This window comes from Asparagus officinalis, chromosome 4 (genome assembly GCF_001876935.1).
Source record: "Asparagus officinalis chromosome 4, Aspof.V1, whole genome shotgun sequence".
Classification (NCBI taxonomy): domain Eukaryota; kingdom Viridiplantae; phylum Streptophyta; class Magnoliopsida; order Asparagales; family Asparagaceae; genus Asparagus; species Asparagus officinalis.
Window position 1 is genome coordinate 66970925 of NC_033797.1, and position 25033 is coordinate 66995957.

Genomic DNA, 25033 nt, shown 5'->3' on the forward strand with positions numbered 1-25033 from the left:
GATGAGTAAAATGTATTTATCTGAAACGAATAGGTTGATTTGTAATAATATTCAGTTTTGAAGGGTACTCTTTTCTTAGAACTTGGGATGACATCATAATTCTCAGTAGAAGCGATGGAGGTACTGTTTGATTTATGTTGTGTACTGACTTGGTTTTTTGGCACTCGTGAAATAATCATCTAAGAAGACATACCATAAAACAGTTGTCTTTGTTATTCTCAGTGTAGGTTTCTTGATTAATTCTTTCAATAGTATTCTAATGGAACAATATTATGCTAAATTTATGTTTCATTTCCATGTCAGCGCTATCGGTACATAGAAGCAGATCAAGTAGACTGTAAACTTCGGAGTTTGGAGCAGAACTTTACGGAGACTGCTAATGAGGATATCAAATGCAGGATAAATTCAATAAGTCACTGGAGAACAGGATTAGTTGTAAGCTTATCCTGACTTTACTATAGTTTTATTTGAGACTTTCACATTATGTTCTCTGTAGTATCCATACCTGGGTAGTCTCCATAACTTCCCCCCTTTCTTTCTTGTGTGTCTTATCTAGATTTAAGTATTATTATGATTAGCTTGATCACATTTGGGGTTTTGCTGCTTCCAAGCTTACCCAATGTTCTGTGTTATCTAGCTTCTTTTCATTGTTATAAATGTAGTGCTTATATATAAAGAGCAGATTTGGCACATGCCACTCTACTTATGTGTTGATATGTAAGGTTTCTCCATGTGATGGCCATACATGACCATATGAGGCGTTTTTCAGACAACCTACCGCAAGGGGTAGCTATAACTTCATGTAGAAATTCGTTATACATAAATGCATGGAAGCGTTTCAAACAAATTAGTAGATTACTAGAATCTTTCAAGAGCCTTACACGGAAAATTTTGCTTATAAATTTTTACGATGAAGGCGTAGAACCTTGATAAGCTGTGACTCTAGTCTGTTGCATATCTGTTTGGATACAATTGTTTAATGATCGTTTGAGAAGCATATCATGGGACACTGATCTAACACTAGTCTTGTAAACTATAATGGCATTAATTGGATACGGAGGCCTACGCGAGAAGAGTTTATACCTTGCGAATACTATAATTCCATTACTTCTGTTTGTCGACTCAAATGATTCTTTTAGTGTTTGTTTCCAAAAGTGCTTTTCACAGAATGTAAAAGACTAGTTTCTGTAGTTTGTACCTTAAAGCATTTTAATTTTGCTTCTTTAATTTTGAACCAAATTTGAACAGGAAAAGTGCCTAGAATTGCTTCCTGAGGTGCAGATACAAGAAGCAAGGGCTGGAAGGACTGCTGATTTTGATCTATCTTCATCCCACAATGTGCCAATGCATTTTGAGTCAGATTCCGTTAGTATGCTATCAAATCATGCTACCATATTGACTTCCTCAACTGCAAAGCCATCTATATTTCTTCACGAGAGTACTAGATCCTTTCCTTTTAGAAACCCTTCACATGATGTGATGAAAAATTTTACTAGCAGCATGAATAATGCCCATTTGGAGCCAGGCAAAAGGGCATCATCCATTCTTCAGAACAGTTTTCTTTCTCCTTTGGGCGGTTCTTCCAGAATGAAGTCTGTAGTTGGTGGAGTTTCTTTGGGTCCCTACAATTGGAGCCGCTCTCCTCCAGATGGTATAACTTCTGATATCCAACGTCATCAATCTGCTGGCTTCTCACTCTCTGCTAGTTTTCAATCTAAACCACAAAGTGTGGCCCTTAGATCTCAGAATGGCAATCAGCTTCGTGCTGAAAGTGCTGTGAAACTAAAAAGTGTTGAAGATTTCCAGTCATGCAATTTGAAAATAACTACTGAAGATCACAATGATCTGATGGATACTTCACTTAGTAATGGGTTTTCAAAAAAGCCAACTCGTAATCAGCAGCCAAAAGGGTAAGTGACATTAGGATTATGCTGCATCATCCAAGTATATCTACTGCAGGTTATGGACTTAAAAAAGTTATTGACAAGTTGTCTCTTTACATTTGTAGTTCGGTTCAAGGTGGAGATCTGATGAATCGAGTGAAGAAGATGAGCCAGAGCAGGGGGTTCACCAGCACACGAGTGGTAGAACTCTGTTCTCTGATCGAAGACCCGCAAGATTTTCCAGATCAAAGATGGGTCTGAATGATTTGTGAAACTTGAGCATGGGTTTTGTTTTTTTGGGGGCTGATTATTGTTGTAGGCTGAGAGATTGCTGCAGGTATTAGTTTCATTTTGTTGGATGGTTGTGCTATTATGTTGTTGTGGCCTCAAGTGATGTCTACAATGGAGATGAGTAAAATGTATTTATCTGAAACGAATAGGTTGATTTGTAATAATATTCAGTTTTGAAGGGTACTCTTTTCTTAGAACTTGGGATGACATCATAATTCTCAGTAGAAGCGATGGAGGTATTCACAACTTTTCTAATTGAGGCTCAGGTGCGAACTTGTGAAAGCAACTCAAAGTTTTGCATCTATTTTTGTGATAGGTTTTTAAGATAGAGACAGGAGTCGCTTAAATCATCAGTAATCGCGCATCTTAGAAATTGCATAGTAGTCCCTCAAATTCTCTAGTCTTGCAAAATAGTCCAACTGTTAGTACTTCAATTAAAAAAGCTAACTTGGCTGGGTTAACTCATCACTCAACATGTATAATTACCAATCTACCCCTATCTCTCTCTCATGTTTCAAGGCATTGTGAAACATAAACTGGGTTAGGGTTTTTTTCTAATCAGTAAAGATTATGGGTTTGGGTTTTTTTAAGCTGAGATTGGGTTCAAACCCATTAAAACATGTCTTGGTGACATAATAGAGGGATAATATGTCATTTTGCCATGAATTAGATTTGATGAAATCTTGCTATCAAGTCTAAGGCGATTTAACTTGAAGGGACGAATTTGCAAGACCCTATAAAATTCGAGAGACTCGCATGCAATTTTCGTGATTTGAGAACTAATATGCAATTATGTAAGATTTGACTTGAAGGGGCTGGTATCTAGAAAGCCGAACGGGGTGACACTAGGGGCACACTCCTAACCACACCTCCAACCACACCCCCTCTCTCATTTACTACAGTACACCGGGCCTCACATGGGATTTTAAATTTTTAAAATCACATATGAGCCCGGTGTACTGTAGCAAATGAGAGACGGGGTGTGGTTGGAGGTGTGGTTGGGGGTGTGCCCCTATCATTTTCCAGCCGAACGAGCATCGAGCTATTGACATGTAAACAACCTGGGGAAAAAAAGGGTGAAACTTTATATTATCTCACAGTGATTAATCTTCTGAAAAGAAAAGAAAAGAAAACAATATTATTGGCGGGTTTTGAGCTCCTCACGAGGCCGTAAGTTTCCAAAGCGGATTCGGGTGTGAACCAAACCTTACCTTTAACAAATTCGATTCGATCATAAAAACGGACCTCTATCACTATTTGCTAGATTTTATAAAACTTTGGATCCCGTAACCCAGGAGAGAGGAGAGGAGGGGATTTTACGCAGAGCAGCGAGTCTTGGGATCCCGCCCATGGGCTCCTTCTTCAAGCCATGGGCTTTTACGAAAGGCAAAGCCTCCGAAGGAGCAGCAAGCGAGAATCAAAAAGCAAAGAGAGAGGAGGGTGATGAAGCGTATCTTGAAGAATTTGGGGTGACCGAGCAGCTGCTTGATTATGTCAAGGGGTTCACTATCAACGCCTTTAAAGATTACCCACTTCAAGGTTGTCGTTCCCCACTAATTTCGTAGATTTTTTTGGGAATTTCCTTTTTTTTTAAATTACAGAAATATATTTTATTTTTGGAAAAAAAATGATGGGTCTTTTTTCAGATGACGAGAAGGGGCAACAGATTGATGGGTGTGCTTCGAATGTCAGCAAAGATCTCACTGAGTGGCAGGAGCGACATGCTACGCTTGTTCTCTCTAAAGCCAAGGTATCAAACATCTCCCATTTTCTTTATGTTTTCATTCTTTTCTTTTCTTTTAGTTTCTATTTTCAGGCTTTCTGAAGTCTGAAACTTAAATTAAAAACAGCATGTTTTTGACACTTGATAATTTGTGATGTTAGCTGAGATGCATCTCATTCCTTTGTATTGAGGAGGTCCATTTACTTGTAACCTTTGTCTTATCATGTTGCCTACTTAATTCTTGGCCGGTGAAATTTTGAAAGGGGTATATGAAGCAATAAGCATGTCTTCCAACCATGGTCATNCAAAATTCTCCTATAGGAATGGAGTCTCATTTGTACATTCTAGAGATTTCTGGGTAAAACTCTGCATCAATTAATAGGATGTTGTAATTTCTGACTGAAGTTCAGAACGTGCACTGTGCCTCCAATTCACCACCACTATCCCCATGGAACCTTAAAGTCTTTCCATTGCGATCATGATCCTCACAAACCTGTTCTCTCTTTACATTCCGTTGCTATTCTAATTCATTTCGGAGCCCTGGTTCTTTCATTTATTAGGCAATTTGAGGACGCTGTTCGGGGTACAACATTTGATAGTGGTGCAGTCTAGTTGTGATTAATTGAATTGCTAATTCTAACTTTATGTTGTCGCCCAATTCTGGGATTGCACTTCAGTAGTTGTTATGGTATTACTATCTTTTTCAAAACATGATATGCATAAAAGTGGCAATTCACATGAAACATATATTTTTTGACATATGAGTTGAATATTTTTTACGTTAAGATGCTTGGCTATATTAGGTTAATACTCCTGTCAGACAATTTCTGTAGGATATGTTACTACGTTATTGGATTTAATTTTAATCATTTTTCTTCCAGGAAATTGCGCAACTTAGATATGTTCTTTGCCCACGTCATCTAAAGGAGAGGCAGTTCTGGAGAATATACTTCCTACTTGTTAAGACTTACACATCTCCGTAAGTTCAGCGTTACCAATTATGCCTTCTAATACTATTTATTTAGTTTGAACCTTTGGTAGGGTACTCGTCAATCAAGTTTACAAGCTCCAAATTTGGCCTTTGATATGTACTCATGAGTTTTAATACTGATCATGTTGTTTTCAGTACAAGGTCCTAAGACTCCTAACCTACCATAATTATGTGCAATTTCCATTACAAATATTCTCTTCATATCAGCAATCTGAAGGAAATTGAATATCAGTGAAGAAGCACTCGCAATAAGTGCTCTGCAATTGACGTGGAAGACATAATTGGGCTTTCTTTGGTGGTCCTGTATTTCAGACTTGGCTCGAGCATAATATGTTCATTGTGGGCCTGAATAATTTCATGTTACTCCCTTCTTAAGGATTCTTCTTACTTTTGGAAACTTTTAGATAGGATTAGGATACATAGTTTTTCCATGAAGGATAAGAATCAGACTATTAGAGATAAACAATATATTAGTGTAACAAATTCTGCTGGCCAAATAGAAGGGTTCCATAGTAAACCCTTTGAGGAGGGATCCCGTGATGCTAAGAATTCTATGTTGATAAGTACATATCTCGCGATGCTAAGAATTCTATGTTGATAGGATGCATAGTTTTTCCATGAAGGATAAGAACTACACTACTAGAGATAAACAATATATCAAAATAACAAAGTCTGCTGGCCAAATGGAAGGGTTCCATAGTAAACCCTTTTATGAGGAATCCAATGATGCTAAGGATTGTATGTTGATAAGTACATATCTTGCGACTTATTATTCTTCTAGGGAGATTTGGGATATCTTGCATGATGGTGAAATTTAGAATATGTGGGTTGTGTCATACATATCAATAAGCTACACGATTAGATCAACTAATTTGGATGGATAATTTCAAGCTGTAAGATGATGTTGATGATTATTGTTGGATATAACTTTTGTTTCTTATACACATCATTTCTGACTGTCCATCTATACTCAACTATTTTGCTTGACAAAAGTCATTTAAAGAAAAGAAGAGGAAATGAAAAAAATAGTACCATACACGTACAATAATGCTTGAGGAAAAACTTGGAAACTCATCCTCACAAGTTACAGACAGTTTAATAGTTTTTCAATTTCTACCTCTGCAATTTTTCAGCTTAAAGTAAAATGATGCATGTATATTTGAAAGTTTACTCTGTTTTCTGCTCGTCAGATATGAAATACGTGCCTTGACAAAAGCCAAGCTTAGAATGTTGGAGATACAGAACGAAAAATCAATAGATAAGGCTGCCATTGAAGTGGAGATGACTGACACTAAGCTGGGCAGTGATTCATCTATTACTTTGCAATGCAACTCGGAACAACTTGCAGATGAATTATAAGAGTAGATGAAGGGATAGGTACTTAACCCTCCTTTTAATTTTCTAATTTTATTCATATGCTGATCTTGCAATTATCTCTGTTAGCTCTCCTTACTGAAACAAAGCTTCCAACTGCACGTGTATGTTGCCCTTCGGGTTGGAATTGAGATAAAATGGCATTGGGATATCGAGCTTGGATTCCATATGCATGGTGCCACCAGTGTCAATTATATAAGTACTCATCAATACTAACCACGCTATAACATGTAAAAAATAACTCGTTAGCATAAAGTGTTCTGGTCTTCTTCTGGTTTGTCAGTAGAAGTACTAAAAATCATAAATTCTATATGTAATGCAGATTTAATCTAATAAAGTTGCATATAAAATTTTGTTATCCAAAATTTTAAACATGTAAAAAATAACTCATTAGCATAAAGTGTTCTGGTCTTCTTCTGGTTTGTCAGGAGAAGTACTAAAAATCTTAAATTCTATATGTAAAGCAGATTTAATCTAATAAAGTTGCATATAAAATTAAAAAAATAGAATAAAACTGATACAAATATTTTTTGTTTGTTCTGTTTTGATTTGTTTTTGTTTTGATTTGTTTTGGCTTTTTTTTGGTTATCCACAATTTTAAATATGTTTGTCAAAGAAAAAATATGACCATCTCATGGCTAGTTACTTCTTTGTGTTAGAGCCTAGAGGGGGTGATTAGGATCTTATGCTAATCTAATCTGATTTTATGCCAATTAAAACTAATTAACAAGTTATCCTAGCAAGTATGAAATACAAGATATACGAGCTAGGATAAGTAAAATGAACAATGATATATATCCTATATGATAAAAATATATGCAAGGATATATAAACTAACACAAGGGTGAAATAAACATAAACAAGATAGTGGATGAAATAAAATAAACAATGCACAATTGGCGATATAAGATAAATGCAAAAGCAAATTCGCCAATGACAAACTCAAACACACTCAAATGATCACGGAGTTCAGACCTTCCGTCCTACGTCTCCGCTCTGATATCCTCGAGTGCCTTTTGGCAGGCATCATCCCAAATAAATGATACACCCTTCTTGTTTAGCTTAGAAAAATGTTGACACTTCCCAGAGAGATTTGAGATGAATCGCCTGATGTAAGCTAAACGCCCTTGCAATCCTCTAAAGCCGAAACTTCTACACACTCGGTTTTCTAGCTAACCGAAAACTCTACAACTCACACTCTTGCAAACCTACTCCACACCCTCACAAGTGTTGGACCTAGCCGTGTCTCCCTCAAGTGTTCGGTTACAACCTCTCCCTAGATTCGTCAACCGACGCCACTCCTCTTGGGACGATCCCCGACTCTCACCACATACTTCTCTCGGTGTACAAGTGTATTACAAAGTGATCTCACGATAAAACACAATACAAAGAATGATTGTTCTCTAATATGGATGAGAACATAATAAAAACTCACACTCAATTGTTACAACTCTCACCAACCCAAATATACTATGTATGAAAATACAATAAGCTCAAGTGGGTGTGTGTAAATAATGAGTAAAATCAAATCTAACTCAATTAAAGTCTAGCATATAGGAATTATGAACAAAAACGATAAATAGCTAGAAATAGACTTTAGGAATTCTTCTCTGAAAATCAAGTTGGAGAGGAGGATTAAGATAAAGTTCAAACACTGTAGATGATCTTCTTCACTTGTAAAACAATCTTTACAAACCAAACAGACTTTGAACCCAACTAAAACTCTTTTCAAAAACTCTTTTAAACTTCTTTAAAACTATCCATTGGGTTACTGAGATAGAAGGGGGTTTGAGGGTTTATATAGGAAGAGAAACAACAGCAAAAACCCCAAACCAAAACAACAAAAATCCCAGAAAATCAGAAATACGATTCTGTACCCAATATAGCCGTTGGGTTATCGACGGTCGACCGTGAAATTCTCGCGGTCGATCGTGAGGCACTACAGAATCTCAAAAAACTTCCAGAGACTTTGGCGGTCGACCGTGGCGGTTGACCGTGAGAAAATTTGAGCTGACGGTCGACCGTGGCGGTCGACCGTGAGAGTCTCTGCTGCCTACTCAGAAAAGAACACAAGCGCGGTCGACCGTGGCGGTCGACCGTGAACTGATACAAGAAATCAGGTTTTGAAAGTTGTTTTTTGATCTTAAAACACTGTTTAAAAATATCAAATAAATTCTAAAAAATGTAAAACTTTGGGGAATGATTGTAGACTTGATAATAAACATGCTATAACGACTGGTTTTCAAAAAAGACTTCCCAAATAAAAAATATCATCATTTTACAAAATAGACCAAAACATGAAAATGTAAACATGTGAATTTTAACATTTTGGCTAAACCATGTTTTGAAACTTTACACAATGATTATGTAGACTTAATAAAATATGTATATGATTATTGTTAAGTCCAAAAACTAAGAATACAATATTTTTACAAATACAATAGAAAATGAAACATATGAGTATGTATATGAAAATATATTTGTTTCATATCTAAGTAGTTAAACCAAAACACCCTAATAAATATGAAATATGTAATTTCATATTTGTAAACATGAAAACCCAAAACCATGCATGTATATATATAACTATATATATACGTAGAAACCAAATACGTGTGTGTATATGATATTGAGCTTAAGTTACTTAACACACATAATATAAAAGCTAAACTAAGTTACCCAAGCTAGATCTTGATCTTCAATAAGCTCGACTTGGTACACTTGCGGATGAAGCTTGAACTTGGATCTTGAACTTGAATTGTACATAGCTTCACCTACTATTCCGCTAACCTCCATTAGATATTATCGTTGAAGCTCTATTCCATCCATCCTCCAACACGTTATTTGTCTATAATAAATAGAAATATACCAACACTAGACAAACAACATTAGATGTAAATTGTTTGTTAAATCATTATCAAAATAAGAAGGCCAATAATCTCTTCCTTTTTGATGATGACAAACAATTTATAAAAAGTATATATGTATGAAAGGAAATGAATATATAAATTATAATTCACATGCATATAAACAAGAAAGAATACACTCACAATATTATATTTTTCCCTCTTTGACAACATCAAAAAGGGGACAAATGTATGAAGAGAGCAAAAGCTCCCCCTATCAATATGTATGGGTGAGTATAACACATAGAAAGATATAGGGATTGCTCCCCCTATCAAAATGCCTCATGAATGTATGAAATGAAGATCATGGCAAATATGTGAGCAAGCATAAAAAATTTGCTAAATATCACTCACATACAAGAGGATAATGAGAACACATATAAATATATCAATATGAAAAAGTGTCTCAAAGCATTAGTTTTTAAAACAAAACCTAAGCAAGAAGATTTATGAAATCAAAAGAGATAAAACATGAGAATCATGTAAAAAGAGTTTTCAAATGAAAACAAATCAATCAAATAAAATCATAAATCACAAGTAAATCATATAAAAACATAAAACCAAACCATCATTGATTTTCAAAAATCAAGAGAGGCAACTATATCTAGCTCTTGAGCTAGTATCAACCCATATCAACATTTTAGCATCCGGTAAACGAGATTTGGGAATAAATACCCAATAAACCCGGAGGGTATATAACTACAAACCTCTCATTTAAAATCAAAACTAATAATCATGAAAACAAAAGATTTGATCAGTTAAAAATTGTTTTCATATAAAAAGATTTCAAAGCATAATTTTCAAAACCAAGATAAAGAAAAATAAAAACACTAAAATTCTTGGTTTAAAATCAAATTTGTTTTGGTATCCAAGTAATCTTGGTACCAAAAGGTTTAGGGACATGACCCCTATCATTTAAGCTCAAAGTCTTAGGGTTATGAACCCTTTTAGGCGCATATGATGCACTAGCACGGTCAAAAAAAAATTATACTCATGACATTTCCGATTGCAATAGGTGCAATGAAGAGGGTTAAATGATTTGTGTTGACCAAGTGGGCGTGCACGATAATCATTTGCAAATAAAGATTTTTTTTAAAATTATTTCGCAAATGAGAAACATTATTAAACAAAGATGGTTTCTTTGGAGCATTTTGCAAAATAGAAACTTTTTGCACATCAAAACAAAATTTAGCAAGATGTCCAAACCTACCACAAACATCACATTTAAAAACATGTGGTCTACTAGAAACATTTGGCAAATGAGATTTATTTTTTAAATCAAAATAATATTCGGCCAAATGATCAAAACGACCACAATGATCACACTTGAACACACTAGCATGCTTATGATGAACAATGGGTGTATATGTGTGTACATGTGATGAAGAAGCTACATGAGATGCACAAGGAGCATTGACATTTTTATGTTTGTGTGCATCATAGCAAAATTTAGCTAGATGGCCTTTACGGTCGCAAATAGAGCACTTGTAAACTTTGCTATATATGTGTGCATGATGAGTGGATGATTTCTTAGATTTGGCACACATATCCATAAGCCTCTTATGATTATTAATGCATGTTTTTAAAGTTGAATCTAAAGATGAAATGTATTTATTCATAAGATTCAAATCTTCATTTTTAGGCACATATGCATTAGAAGTAGAACATAAATAGTTATTTATAAAGGAAGTAATATCATTTTGTATGTTCTCTACTTCTATCATTGCATTATTTTTGTCATGAGTCAAGTTAGCAATATCCAATTTTAAATTATTATTTTCCAAATTTAACATATCAATGTTTTCTTGAAGAGCAATACTTTCTTGAGAAATGATATCAAATTTGGAAGCTAACTTCTCATGATCGGATTTTAAATCTTCATGCTTGCTTTTTAAATCAATAAAATCATTTTGTAATTTCTTGTAGGCATGTAATAATCTTTCACTAGCACAAGCGAGTTCATCATTAGGTAAATCATTAATAGATTCGAACTCGCAAACCTCACTAAGGCTATCGCCTAGTACGCGTGTGCATGACGCTTCATATGAACTTGAAGCGGGATCCTCCAAAGCTTGTCGGATCGTCTCCAAATCCCCTTGATGTGCTTCTATGAATTTTCATAATGTATAAGCACTATCAAAAGAATCAAGCTTGTTAGATAATAATGAATTAAATGCATTTAATAAAAATTCTAACATAAGCTTGTTCATAATAAACATCTTTTTATCATGTTTGCTCCATTTGGATTTCTCCAACGTGGGCACAATATAAACACAATCAATGACTTTCCATAAATCGATATTTTTAGATTGAACAAATAATTTGAATCTAAAACACCGTTGAGCATAAGGGAAAACATTGAATTTAGGAGCAATACTAGAATCATAGCCCAAACAAGATGAATCATTCATATCCATAATTTGTAAAAATATGCAAGCAAGATACAAATGCAATCAAAATAATATTAGCGCAAAAAGATAACTTGGATTTTTAATTCAAGGCGATTAGACCTTAAATCAAAGAGCCCAAGCTCTGATACCAATTGTTAGAGCCTAGAGGGGGAGTGATTAGGGTTTTATGCTAATCTAATCTGATTTTATGCCAATTAGAACTAATTAATAAGTTATCCTGGCAAGTATGAAATACAACAAGATAAATAAGCTAGGATAAGCAAAATGAACAATGAAATATATCCTATATGATAAAAATATATGCAAGGATATATAAACTAACACAAGGGTGAAATAAACATAAACAAGATAGTGGATGAAATAAAATGAGCAATGCACAATTGGCGATATAAGATAAATGCAAAAGCAAATGCGCCAATGACAAACTCAAACACACTCAAATGATCACGGAGTTCGGACCTTCCGTCCTACGTCTCCGCTCCCCACTCCCGGGGAGAAATCCACTATCACAATCCGGTTTGGAAGCCGAAACTTCTACACACTCGGTTTTCTAGCTAACCGAAAACTCTACAACTCACACTCTTGCAAACCCACTCTACACCCTCACAAGTGTTAGACCTAGCCGTATCTCCCTCAAGTGCTAGGTTACAACCTCTCTTTAGATTCGTCAACCGACGCCACTCCTCTTGGGACGATCCCTGACTCTCACTACACACTTCTCTCGGTGTACAAGTGTATTACAAAGTGATCTCACGATAAAGCACAATACAAAGAATGATTATTCTCTAATATGGATGAGAACACAATAAAAGCTCACACTCAATTGTTACAACTCTCACCAACTCAAATATACTATGTATGAAAATACAATAAGCTCAATTGAGTGTGTGTGTAAACAATGAGTAAAATCAAATCTAACTCAATTAAAATCTAGCATATAGGAATTATGAACAAAAACGATAAATAGTTAGAAAATAGAGTTTAGGAATTCTTCTCTGAAAATCAAGTTGGAGAGGAGGATTAAGATGAAGTTCAAATACTGTAGATGATCTTCTCCACTTGTAAAACAATCTTTACAAACCAAACAGACTTTGAACCCAACTAAAACTCTTTTCAAAAACTCTTTTAAACTTCTTTAAAACTATCCATTGGGTTACTGAGATAGAAGGGGGTTTGAGGGTTTATATAGGAAGAGAAACAACAGCAAAAACCCCAAACCAAAACAACAAAAAATCCCAGAAAATCAGGAATACGATTCTGTACCCAATATAGCCGTTGGGCTATCGACGGTCGACCGTGAAATTCTCGCGGTCGACCGCGAGGCACTACAGAATCTCAGAAAACTTCCAGAGACTTTGGCGGTCGACCGTGACGGTCGATCGTGGAAAAATTTGAGCTGACGGTCGACCGTGAAAGTCTCTGCTGCCTACTCAGAAAAGAACACAAGCGCGGTCGACCGTGGCGGTCGACCGTGAACTGATACAAGAAATCAGGTTTTGAAAGTTGTTTTCTGATCTTAAAATACTGTTTAAAAATATCAAATAAATTCTAAAAAATGTAAAACTTTAGGGAATGATTGTAGACATGATAATAAACATGCTACAACGACTGGTTTCCAAAAAGGACTTCCCAAATAAAAAATATCATCATTTTACAAAATAGGTCAAAACATGAAAATGTAAACATGTGAATTTTGATATTTTGGCTAAACCATGTTTTGAAACTTTGCACAATGATTATGTAGACTTAATAAAATATGTATATGATTATTGTTAAGTCCAAAAACTAAGAATACAATATTTTTACAAATACAATAAAAAATGAAACATATGAGTATGTATATGAAAATATATTTGTTTCATATCTAAGTAGTTAAACCAAAACACAATAATAAATATGAAATATGTAATTTCATATTTGTAAACATGAAAACCCAAAACCATGCATGTATATATATAACTATAAATATACGTAGAAACCAAATACGTGTGTGTATATGATATTGAGCTTAAGGTACTTAACACACATAATATAAAAGCTAAACTAAGTTACCCAAGCTAGATCTTGATCTTCAATAAGCTCGACTTTGTACACTTGCGGATGAAGCTTGAACTTGGATCTTGAATTTGAATTGTACATAGCTTCACCTACTATTCCGCCAACCTCCATTAGAGATTATCGTTGAAGCTCTATTCCATCCATCCTCCTACACGTTATTTGTTTACAATAAATAGAAATATACCAATACTAGACAAATAACATTAGATGTAAATTGTTTGTTAAATCATCATCAAAATAAGAAGGCCAATAATCTCCCCCTTTTTGATGATGACAAAAAATTTACAAAAAGTATATATGCATGAAAGGAAATGAATATATAAATTATAATTCACATGCATATAAACAAGAAAGAATATACTCACAATATTATATTTCTCCCCCTTTGACAACATAAAAAAGGGGACAAATGTATGAAGAGAGCGAAAGCTCCCCTTATCAATATGCATGTGTGAGTATAACACATAGAAAGATATAGGGATTGCTTCCCCTATCAAAATGCCTCATGAATGTATGAAATGAAGATCATGGCAAATATGTGAGCAAGCATAAAAAATTTGTTAAATATTACTCACATACAAGAGGATAATGAGAACACATATAAATATATCAATATGAAAAAGTATCTCAAAGCATTAGTTTTTAAAACAAAACCTAATCAAGAAGATTTATGAAATCAAAAGAGATAAAACATGAGAATCATGTAAAAAGAGTTTTCAAATGAAACAAATTAATCAAATCAAATCATAAATCACAAGTAAATCATATAAAAACATAAAACCAAACCATCATTGATTTTCAAAAATCAAGAGAGGCAATTATATCTAGCTCTTGAGCTAGTATCAACCCATATCAAGATTTTAGCATCCGATAAACAAGATTTGGGAATAAACATCCAATAAACCCGGAGGGTATATAACTACAAACCTCTCATCTAAAATCAAAACTAATAATCATGAAAACAAAAGATTTGATCAGTTAAAAATTATTTTCATATAAAAAGATTTCAAAGCATAATTTTCAAAACCAAGATAAAGAAAAATAAAAACACTAAAATTCTTGGTTTAAAATCAAATTTGTTTTGGTACCCAAGTAATCTTGGTACCAAAAGGTTTAGGGACATGACCCTTATCATTTAAGCTCAAAGTCCTAGGGTTATGAACCTGTTTAGGCGCATATGGTGCACTAGCACGGTCAAAAAAAAATTGTACTCATGACATTTCTGATTGCAATAGGTATAATGAAGAGGGTTAAATGATTTGTGTTGACCAAGTGGGCGTGCACGAGAATCATTTTCAAATAAAGATTTTTCTTTTAAATTATTTCGCAAATGAGAAACATCATTAAACAAAGATGGTTTCTTTGTAGTATTTTGCAAAATAGTAACTTTTTGCACATCAAAATAAAATTTAGCAAGATGTCCAAACCTACCACAAACATCACATTTAAAAACATGTGGTCTATTTGAAACATTTGGCAAATGAGATTTATTTTTCAAATCAAAATAATATTCGGCCAAATGATCAAAACGACCACAATGATCACACTTGAACACACTAGCATGCTTATGATGAACAATGGGTGTATATGTGTGTACATGTGATGAAGAAGCTACATGAGATGCACAAGGAGCATTGACATTTTTATGTTTGTGTGCATCATAGCAAAATTTAGCTAGATGGCCTTTACGGTCGCAAATAGAGCACTTGTAAACTTTGCTATATATGTGTGCATGATGAGTGGATGATTTCTTAGATTTGGCACACATATCCATAAGCCTCTTATGATTATTAATACATGTTTTTAAAGTTGAATCTAAAGATGAAATGCATTTATTCATAAGATTCAAATCTTTATTTTTAGGCATATATGCATTAGAAGTAGAACATAAATAGTTATTTATAAAGGAAGCAATGTCATTTTGTATGTTCTCTACTTCTATCATGGCATTATTTTTGTCATGAGTCAAGTTAGCAATATCCAATTTTAAATTATTATTTTCTAAATTTAACATATCATTGTTTTCTTGAAGAGCAATACTTTCTTGAGAAATGATATCAAATTTGAAAGCTAACTTCTCATGATCGGATTTTAAATCTTCATGCTTGCTTTTTAAATCAATAAAATCATTTTGCAATTTCTTACAGGCATGTAATAATCTTTCACTAGCACAAGCGAGTTCATCATTAGGTAAATCATTAATAGATTCGAACTCGCAAACCTCACTAAGGCTATCGCCTAGTGCGCGTGTGCATGATACTCCATATGAACTTGAAGCGGGATCCTCCAAAGCTTGTCGGATCGCCTCCAAATCTCCTTGATGTGCTTCTATGAATTTTCATAATGTATAAGCACTATCAAAAGAATCAAGCTTGTTAGACAATAATAAATTAAATGTATTTAATAAAAATTCTAATATAAGCTTGTTCATAATAAACATCTTTTTATCATGTTTGCTCCACTTGGATTTCTCCAACGTGTGCACAATATAAGCACAATCAATGACTTCCCATAAATCGATATTTTTAGATTGAACAAATAATTTGAATCTAAAACACCATTGAGCATAAGGAAAAACATTGAATTTAGGAGCAGTACTAGAATTATAGCCTAAACAAGATGCATCATTCATATCCATAATTTGTAAAAATATGCAAGCAAGATACAAATACAATCAAAATAATATTAGCACAAAAAGATAACTTGGATCTTTAATTCAAGGCGATTTGACCTTAAATCAAAGAGCACCAAGCTCTGATACCAATTGTTAGAGCCTAGAGGGGGGGTGATTAGGGTCTTATGCTAATCTAATCTGATTTTATGCCAATTAAAACTAATTAATAAGTTATTCTAGCAAGTATGAAATACAACAAGATAAATGAGCTAGGATAAGCAAAATAAACAATGAGATATATCCTATATGATAAAAATATATGCAAGGATATATAAATTAACACAAGGGTGAAATAAACATAAACAAGATAGTGGATGAAATAAAATAAGCAATGCACAATTGGCGATATAAGATAAATGCAAAAGCAAATGCGCCAATGACAAACTCAAACACACTCAAATGATCACGGAGTTCGGATCTTCCGTCCTACGTCTCCGCTCCCCACTCCCGGGGAGAAATCCACTATCACAATCCGGTTTGAAAGTCGAAACTTTTACACACTCGGTTTTCTAGTTAACCGAAAACTCTACAACTCACACTCTTGCAAACCCACTCTACACCCTCACAAGTGTTGGACCTAACCGTGTCTCCCTTAAGTGCTCGGTTACAACCTCTCCCTAGATTCGTCAACCGACGCCACTCCTCTTGGGACGATCCCCGACTCTCACCACACACTCCTCTCGGTGTACAAGTGTATTACAAAGTGATCTCACGATAAAACACAATACAAAGAATGATTGTTCTCTAATATGGATGAGAACACAATAAAAGCTCACACTCAATTGTTACAACTCTCACCAACCCAAATATACTATGTATAAAAATACAATAAGCTCAAGTGGGTGTGTGTGTAAACAATGAGTAAAATCAAATCTAACTCAATTAAAATCTAGCATATAGGAATTATGAACAAAAACGATAAATAGCTAGAAAATAGAGTTTAGGAATTCTTCTCTAAAAATCAAGTTGGAGAGGAGGATTAAGATGAAGTTCAAACACTGTAGATGATCTTCTCCACTTGCAAAACAATCTTCACAAACCAAACAGACTTTGAACCCAACTAAAACTCTTTTCAAAAACTCTTTTAAACTTCTTTAAAACAATCCATTGGGTTATTGAGATAGAAGGGGGTTTGAGGGTTTATAAAGGAAGAGAAACAACAGCAAAAACCCCAAACCAAAACAACAAAAATCCCAGAAAATCAGGAATACGATTCTGTACCCAATATAGCCGTTGGGCTATCGGCGGTCGACCGTGAAATTCTCGCGGTCGACCGCGAGGCACTACAGAATCTCAGAAAACTTCCAGAGACTTTGGCGGTCGACCGTGGGAAAATTTGAGCTGACGGTCGACCGTGGCGGTCGACCGTGAACTGATACAAGAAATCAGGTTTTGAAAGTTGTTTTCTGATCTTAAAACACTATTTAAAAATATCAAATAAATTTTAAAAAATGTAAAACTTTGGGGAATGATTGTAGACATGATAATAAACATGCTAAAAAAAGGACTTCCCAAATAAAAAATATCATCATTTTACAAAATAGGTCAAAACATGAAAATGTAAACATGTGAATTTTGATATTTTGGCTAAACCATGTTTTGAAACTTTGCACAATGATTATGTAGACTTAATAAAATATGTATATGATTATTGTTAAGTCCAAAAACTAAGAATACAATATTTTTACAAATACAATAAAAAATGAAACATATGAGTATGTATATGAAAATATATTTGTTTCATATCTAAGTAGTTAAACCAAAACACAATAATAAATATGAAATATGTAATTTCATATTTGTAAACATGAAAACCCAAAACCATGCATGTATATATATAACTATATATATACGTAGAAACCAAATACGTTTCATATCTAAGTAGTTAAATCAAAACACAATAATAAATATGAAATATGTAATTTCATATTTGTAAACATGAAAACCCAAAACCATGCATGTATATATATAACTATATATATACATAGAAACCAAATACGTGTGTGTATATGATATTAAGCTTAAGGTACTTAACACACATAATATAAAACCTAAATTAAGTTAACCAAGCTAGATCTTGATCTTCAATAAACTCGACTTGGTACACTTGCGGATGAAGCTTGAACTTGGATCTTGAACTTGAATTGTACATAGCTTCACCTACTATTCCGACAACCTCCATTAGATATTATCGTTGAAGCTCTATTCCATCCATCCTCCAACATGTTATTTGTCTACAATAAATAGGAATTTACTAACACTAGACAAACAACATTAGATGTAAATTGTTTGTTAAATCATTATCAAAATAAGAAGGCCAACACTTTGATCCTTTCTAATGATGTGTAAGGCTGTAGTCCTCTGATTTCATGTATACTGAATTAAAAAGAAAAAAAGGATAGCGGTAAAAAGTTTGACCCTTAAATTATTAGTATTCCTTTGACTCCGGTGCCATACGTTTCTTTCTATTTTGTTGCAAGCAAGTTTGAAACTCCATCAGCTACAGACTATGACTAGTATTATAATCATGTAGTAAAATGGTATATGGCTCTTTTCTTTTCAACAAGAGGTGGTAATTGAAGTAAAAACCGTAGTATGTAATGTAGCTCAACCAAGGTTAACTGTATCTGAGCAGATTTATGATGGTTACTGTTTATTTTCAACTTATACCATGACTAGTTTCTGTATAGGCGAGTTCCTCACGAGCTACTATCAAGATATCAGTCTTATAACATGAAATTTTAATTAGCGCACTTAGTCTCTTACCTCTGTGGGGGTATCTCTTGCTTAAGGGAGCACAAAGCAAGATGCCATTGCATTGGATTAATAATATTTTGTATGCCTGGGAATGAATTGGGCTGTCTTGTTATTAATGCTAATGACTGCTTGATTTCTCAGTTTGTCTTAAACTTGTTGCTGAGGAGGAAAAGGCACTTGAAACTTCAAACTCAAAATATACTACTGCTTTAGGTCACCCAAGTTTCCATGTTAACTAAAGATTATATTGCTTGTAAAGTTGTATATAAAGAGTTAAAACCAGTAGTACTGCTTTAAAAAAATCGCATAAAGAATAGAAGTTTGAAATTGGTTGCAAAAGGGGGCATATTATATATACCTACTTGTGAGAAATCACCCATTGACATGTCAAATCCCACAAAAGTGAAGTATAAACTACTTTTATTGTAATACTTATTAAGTGGCAAGTGCGACTGTGCAAGTCTCAAATTCAAAGTATGAAATTTGAAAAGAGCAGAGAACTACTAACAAGCTCTTGGAAAACCTTAATCATGATCTATTGATACCCACAGATCGCAGCAATTCAATTCCCACAAAAGGCTTTTATTGGAAAACAAGTTAACTGTCAATACAACCCCAAACCCTGAATATTTGAAAATTTTGAAGAGAACAGAGACAATACTGCTAATAAACTCTTGAGAAGCCTTACCATCTAAATATTTTTTCAATGCTTCATCATGGACCTACTTATAAACCAGCACAACTCCTCCCTCTCCACCCAATAACTCAGTACCGTCACCAAATTCTTATGCTGATAAGCTATCTGTTGTTTCCTCCATGTCTTTGTATCCAAACTTTCCTGGTGGTTTTCCAAAGATTGGTCCTTTTCCTTTTGCAGACTGAGCAGGAGGAGCGAGTTGATTTGGTTTGCCGAGTGACTGATCTTGATCCTACATCAATTCTTTAATTTTTGAAGGCTTGTCTTGGTTGCATCGTCTTATGAGAAATGGTTGTAACATTTAATAACCATCTGCTTTCAGTGATTTGCGCTTTGTTGGCACCATCATCTGTTTATCACTGATCTTAGTTCCTGTTTCAATCAGTCAACAATGCAGTTAGGAGAATTAAGAAGTACGAAGAGATTTGGGAGTTGGTTTCTGGTTCTTTGATTGACTGGAGCGTTTACTTTTCATACGTAAATAGTTTGACTTTTATGTAAATCAGTTACTATTTCTCTTTATTTAATCATGTGATTGAACATGTGTGGAAGAATTACCAATTTTAACCATTAATCCCTTAAAGGAATAGAAGAGCATTATTTGTTGAAGTGTTGAACGAGTGATTTGTTTATAAGAGCGTGACATTTTGCATTCTTGAAAACACAGATGAAATGGGGTTTCCTTCTAAAAGATGTTATCACCTTCTATGAGAGCAGTTTCTATGTTTCAGTTTAAATATGAACATATAACTAATGCATGGTTTAGCAAGCTTGTTGGCTTAATAGATAATGAGACTTTAATCTCATTTTATCTTTTGTTATTTTCTTCACGTCAGGCCATCCAGACGAAAGGAGCTGGTTGATGTTCGAATTCTGTGTAGAAAGTCACAACTGCTTCATGTAGTTCAATTACAATGTCATTTTTCCCATTTGTGTATTTTAGCAACTTTTTTTTCCGGCAAAATTTCAGGGTGAATAGCAAATTAGTATGAACTACAAACTGTAGATAAAATTACAGTAAACACTAACATGACAAAGTTTAAAGTAATTTAATTTGGGCATCATGTCAATTTCTCCTCTCGTGCATGCTGATGTCATTCTTATCTTTTCTATTTGAAGTCTCTGAATTCTGAAAACATATTATGATTATTGAATGCAGATGCTAATCCGAGGCAACAATAAGATTAAGATGCTGGATTTCTCTTGTAGATATAGCAACACCACCATTTTGGTAAGAGCTAAACTTGAGGAAACTCGTGGTGTTATTGCTCGAACTCATCAGGCTAAACCTGCACAGCTTCTATTTCATACTCGGAAGTTATCAATTATGCAAGAGGTACTTTCAGGCAGCATTGCATTTCTTCTTCAGGCAATAAATGTCCGCCTTTGGAGCTCTAGTACTATGTTTGTACATATCCAGAGTTACCCAGCTTGCTGGATTCACTTCAACTTCTTACGTGGATATCTGAGCTTGCTTGATTCTCTTCGGCTTTATACATCGATGATCTGAGCACATAGAAGTAGCTTCACCTGCGCCTGAGCTTTGCTTCATATAATATCATTTACGAAAGGCTTAGGCCTTAGATTTGTTGAAAGAATCAAGCCTATGTATTTAATTTCATATCAACTAAACTTAGAATCTGAGAAATGAAACAATTTATCGGGTGAGAATAACCAATGGGAATTCTTTGTGTTTTTAATGGACCTTTTTGAAGGAGAAAATAATAGGAAGCCAATACAATGAAGAAGAGGCCTCCAGTTTTCAAAGGGGGAGATAGCAGCGACAGTGAAAACTTAAAACCCACTTTATTTATTTATTTATTTATTATGGGTTTCGGTTGATCAAGAGATGCCAATGAATATTGGTTGTTGTAGAGAGTTAAGGGAGTTTAATTTGATGTAGTGTTAGAATTGCAATTATAGAATAGGGGTTAATTTGGACTTGGATCATGCGAATAAGTTTTATTGAGAGCTCATTGGTTGTTACGCAGCACTCTGTTTGCTTCTGGTTAACATGTTACTTTGACCCAATTTGAAGTGCTTGACATGTTTACAATATGGAGATTTGAGGGACTATTATTAAAATATATCTAATTTAAGAACTCTTATTTGAAAAATTCCTCAAACAAATAATTGCAAAATTAGATGTTCAAAAATTGTAACCTATGCTAAATATTGATTTTGGTTTATATAATCAAATTGTTTAAAGGATTTTTATTTTTGGTATATATTGTTTCCAAAAAGGGTCTAGTTTGCATAAGTCCCATGTTTCATCTATATAATTTCTTAAACTAATTCAAGGTGATGAGAAGATGATTATTTTGAAAGTAAAGTTTCTTTTGAAGCGAGGACCAATGGTAGATGACATATTATAAGAGATGACCATGATTTTGAGATACGAGGCTAAGTAATAGACCAAAGTGAGGTTAAGACCAAATGATAATAATTTGTCTATAAAACAATAAAATCCACAGTAGTTTCCTTAAAATACACTTCTGTCACTATTGGTTAAAAATGGGTTAATTACATAATTTTCCCTCCCTAACTCTGCCGTTTACTTTCTTTCCGTTTCCGTTAGTTTCGGTTAAAGTTCCACTCGACCTCGGATCCCCCCCGCGGTTTCTCCACTCTTCAGCTCTTTTTTACTCTCTCTCTCTCTCTCTCTCCCTCCCTCAACTTCTCCTCTCTAAAATTGGAAGGGAAAAAAAATTCAAAAATATTCAGCAATGGTCCCAATGAAGAGAACGAGCAGGATTTCTGCTCTCTCCAATTGCCGTCGCCGCATCAGCAGCAAGACCAGAGTATGTACCCAATCAAATCCTCTGTCTCGCACTTGATACTGTTTCCGTTGCTTGATTTGAGCTGTTTTTTTTTTTTTTTTTTGTTTGCTTCAGATGAAGTTGGGTTTCCTTGGATCCTCACTCTGTCTCTTGGGTTTCTTTCTATTCGCTGCCTCTCTTTACTCCGCTATACAAAATCAAAACCTTCAACAGAAAGACCCCAATACTAGAAATGCTAGAAAATTTGAAGTTATTGACTTTGGTTTTCCCAATATAACTATATTTTCGGCGACTCGGCCATTTTATGATGATGGGTTGGATTCAGTTGGAGCAAGGCAGGAAATTGCTATAAGGTCATGGTTGCGTCTTTCTCCAAATGTCAATGTTGTTCTATTTGGTCAGCACCCTTCTGTTTTAACATTTGCCAGCAATTTTGGAAACAGGGTTGTCGTTGAATCGGGCATAGATTTCACGTAAGTGGCTTAAATTTGATTGTTTTTTTTTGGGTTGTTTGGACGGGTTGTTATGAATTTTTGTATATTGCGGTTAAGATAGTTATATAGTAGATCCCAATCTTTTTGCCAGCTGCGAAGAAAGATTTAGTAGATTTTTTCAGTGTTAGAGTTGGATTAATGTCTATTTAACAAGTGTATGATTTTTTTATCAACAAATCTAAAACTTATTGTGGGAACAGGTAATTTTGTTCCATATCAAGTACAGAATCTTGTGATTGCAATACCAAGAATACTCTATAGAAGATAGCATTTGCAATAGGAATGTCATGCATTCTTGGTGTTTTCGTCCAGCATAATCTAATGTTGTGCCAGACACCTTGCAAACATATGTTGCTTAAATATAAACAAAAGAGATTCTTTTGTTTATAAAAAGAGATACTATTTTCGCATTCTGTCCTAACATGTGGGGGCACCATGAGCTCGTTAAAAAGAGATACATACATATTGAATTGAACTCTGAAATTTCTTTCTTTCATTCATGATTTGATTAGAAGCTAAGGAGATTTGAGATCATTAAAGTTTTATTGTGTATTTCTTTTGTACTTTTAATAAACATGTATAAGTTGTTATTATTTTTGATATTTAATAATAGTATTGAATTAACATTAATTTTAGCTTCTTAGGGACTCCATTCTTTCACTCCATGGTTGCGAGGTCGCAAGCTTCTCACGCAGGCATTTCTCTTCTTGTTGATCCGGAGACCATTCTTCTACCTGACATCATCACCACCCTTCATTATGTTCATAAACTCAATCGCGATTGGTTCCTCACCTCCGTCTCTTCAAGCATCCCACGCTTTCCATTCCTTCTAGATGACACTGGACAGAATTGGCTACAAAAAGACGGGAAAAGGATAGGAGCCAAAAAGGTAGAGAGAAACCTAAATGCATAACTGCAAAACTTGCTGGATGGTTGAGTTAATTGCACATATATCTCCTGCAGTATCATTATTCTAAACTTATTACCCTTGTCATTTTATTGTTGCGGATAGACCTCCTAGGTTAAAAATTTTTTTTTGGCTCTTTTAACCCTGGTGAAATTTTAGCGGATATTGTCGCAGGGTGAAGATTAGGGAGTTTATCTGAGGGTAAAAGAGCCTAAACAATTTAACCTAAGGGGGTCTATCTGAAACAATAGAACTTACAGGGGGTCTATCCGCAATTGGGTGATAGTACAGGGGGTCTATCTGCCATTAACCCTAATGGGTTGCTTTGCTAATTCATGGCATTATCTCTTAGCAGGTGCAGGAGTTTCTAGTTCAGAATCGCCAATGGAGAAATTGTGGAGAGAGAATCCTTATGGCGTGGAATACAGGAGATCCTCCTCTACATGCCGGAATTATTCCTCCTTTCGCATACAATAGAGGGCTTCATAATGAGTGGCTTGTAAATGAGGTGCTGTCATCAGACTTTAGAATTGTAATTGATGCCACTTTGGCGGCTCCCGGTTTTTATTTGGAGAGTTTGTCTGTGAGTCCTAGCAGCAAGCTTAACAAAACTTGGGAGGATGAAGGAAACCATCATCTTGCTTCATTGTATGGATCACTTTATTTCCGTCCAAATACCACGATTTCATTTAGGCTTACAAAGTGCTCAGGACAGTACTGTTTGTTTGATTCAGCGAACGGTACTGTCTATTTTTTGAACGATTTTGCTAATCCATCATGGTTATCTGAAAAGTTCCTGCAATTTTGGCGACGAAAGGAATGGACGAATCTTATGAAAGATGTCCATTTATGGGACAGAAATGTTCCTTGTTCCAAGTGGCATAAAGTTTCTTTCAAAATGCCAAGGGAATTAAGTTTATCACTTTCTCTTAATTCTCTTCTTCAAATTATCGCAAACAAGGATAAGTCCGTTGTGCTTGCAGTTGCTGGAGACAATTACAGGGACATGCTCATGAGTTGGGTCTGTCGATTACGTCAGTTAGCCGTCACAAATTTCATAGTTTGTGCTCTGGATCACGATATTTAT

At 34.6% G+C, this 25033-nt stretch overlaps 3 protein-coding genes across 6 annotated transcripts in view; all 3 read left to right on the plus strand.

Moving 5' to 3' along the window:
• LOC109838848 lies at window positions 115-1930 on the plus strand. The gene is made up of 3 exons (XM_020407278.1): window positions 115-120; window positions 304-435; window positions 1249-1930. The coding sequence occupies exons 1-3, from the start codon at window positions 115-117 to the stop codon at window positions 1912-1914; spliced, it is 804 nt and encodes a 267-aa protein (XP_020262867.1). The 3' UTR covers window positions 1915-1930.
• On the plus strand, window positions 3434-21708 carry LOC109837634. Of its 4 annotated transcripts, none has more exons than XR_002246350.1 (6): window positions 3434-3713; window positions 3821-3924; window positions 4779-4876; window positions 6079-6265; window positions 20925-20996; window positions 21063-21708. XR_002246350.1 is itself a non-coding variant. In XM_020405956.1 (5 exons), exons 1-4 carry the CDS (start codon window positions 3524-3526, stop codon window positions 6245-6247), a joined length of 561 nt encoding a protein of 186 aa, XP_020261545.1. In that variant the 5' UTR covers window positions 3434-3523; the 3' UTR covers window positions 6248-6265; window positions 20925-21708. The 4 variants fall into 4 exon arrangements, 2 of the variants coding, with proteins under 2 accessions (XP_020261545.1, XP_020261546.1); XR_002246351.1 differs by lacking the exons at window positions 20925-20996; window positions 21063-21708 and adding exons at window positions 19946-20056; window positions 20151-20903; XM_020405956.1 differs by having other exon boundaries at window positions 20925-21708.
• Window positions 22243-25033, plus strand: part of LOC109837636 (beta-arabinofuranosyltransferase RAY1) — a 5763-nt gene continuing 2972 nt past the window's right edge. Inside the window, 4 exon segments of the mRNA XM_020405958.1 lie at window positions 22243-22566; window positions 22660-23018; window positions 23676-23928; window positions 24302-25033. The exon segment at window positions 24302-25033 is cut by the window's right edge and continues 36 nt beyond it. Coding sequence (XP_020261547.1) covers window positions 22492-22566; window positions 22660-23018; window positions 23676-23928; window positions 24302-25033 — 1419 coding nt within the window. The 5' untranslated portion in view covers window positions 22243-22491.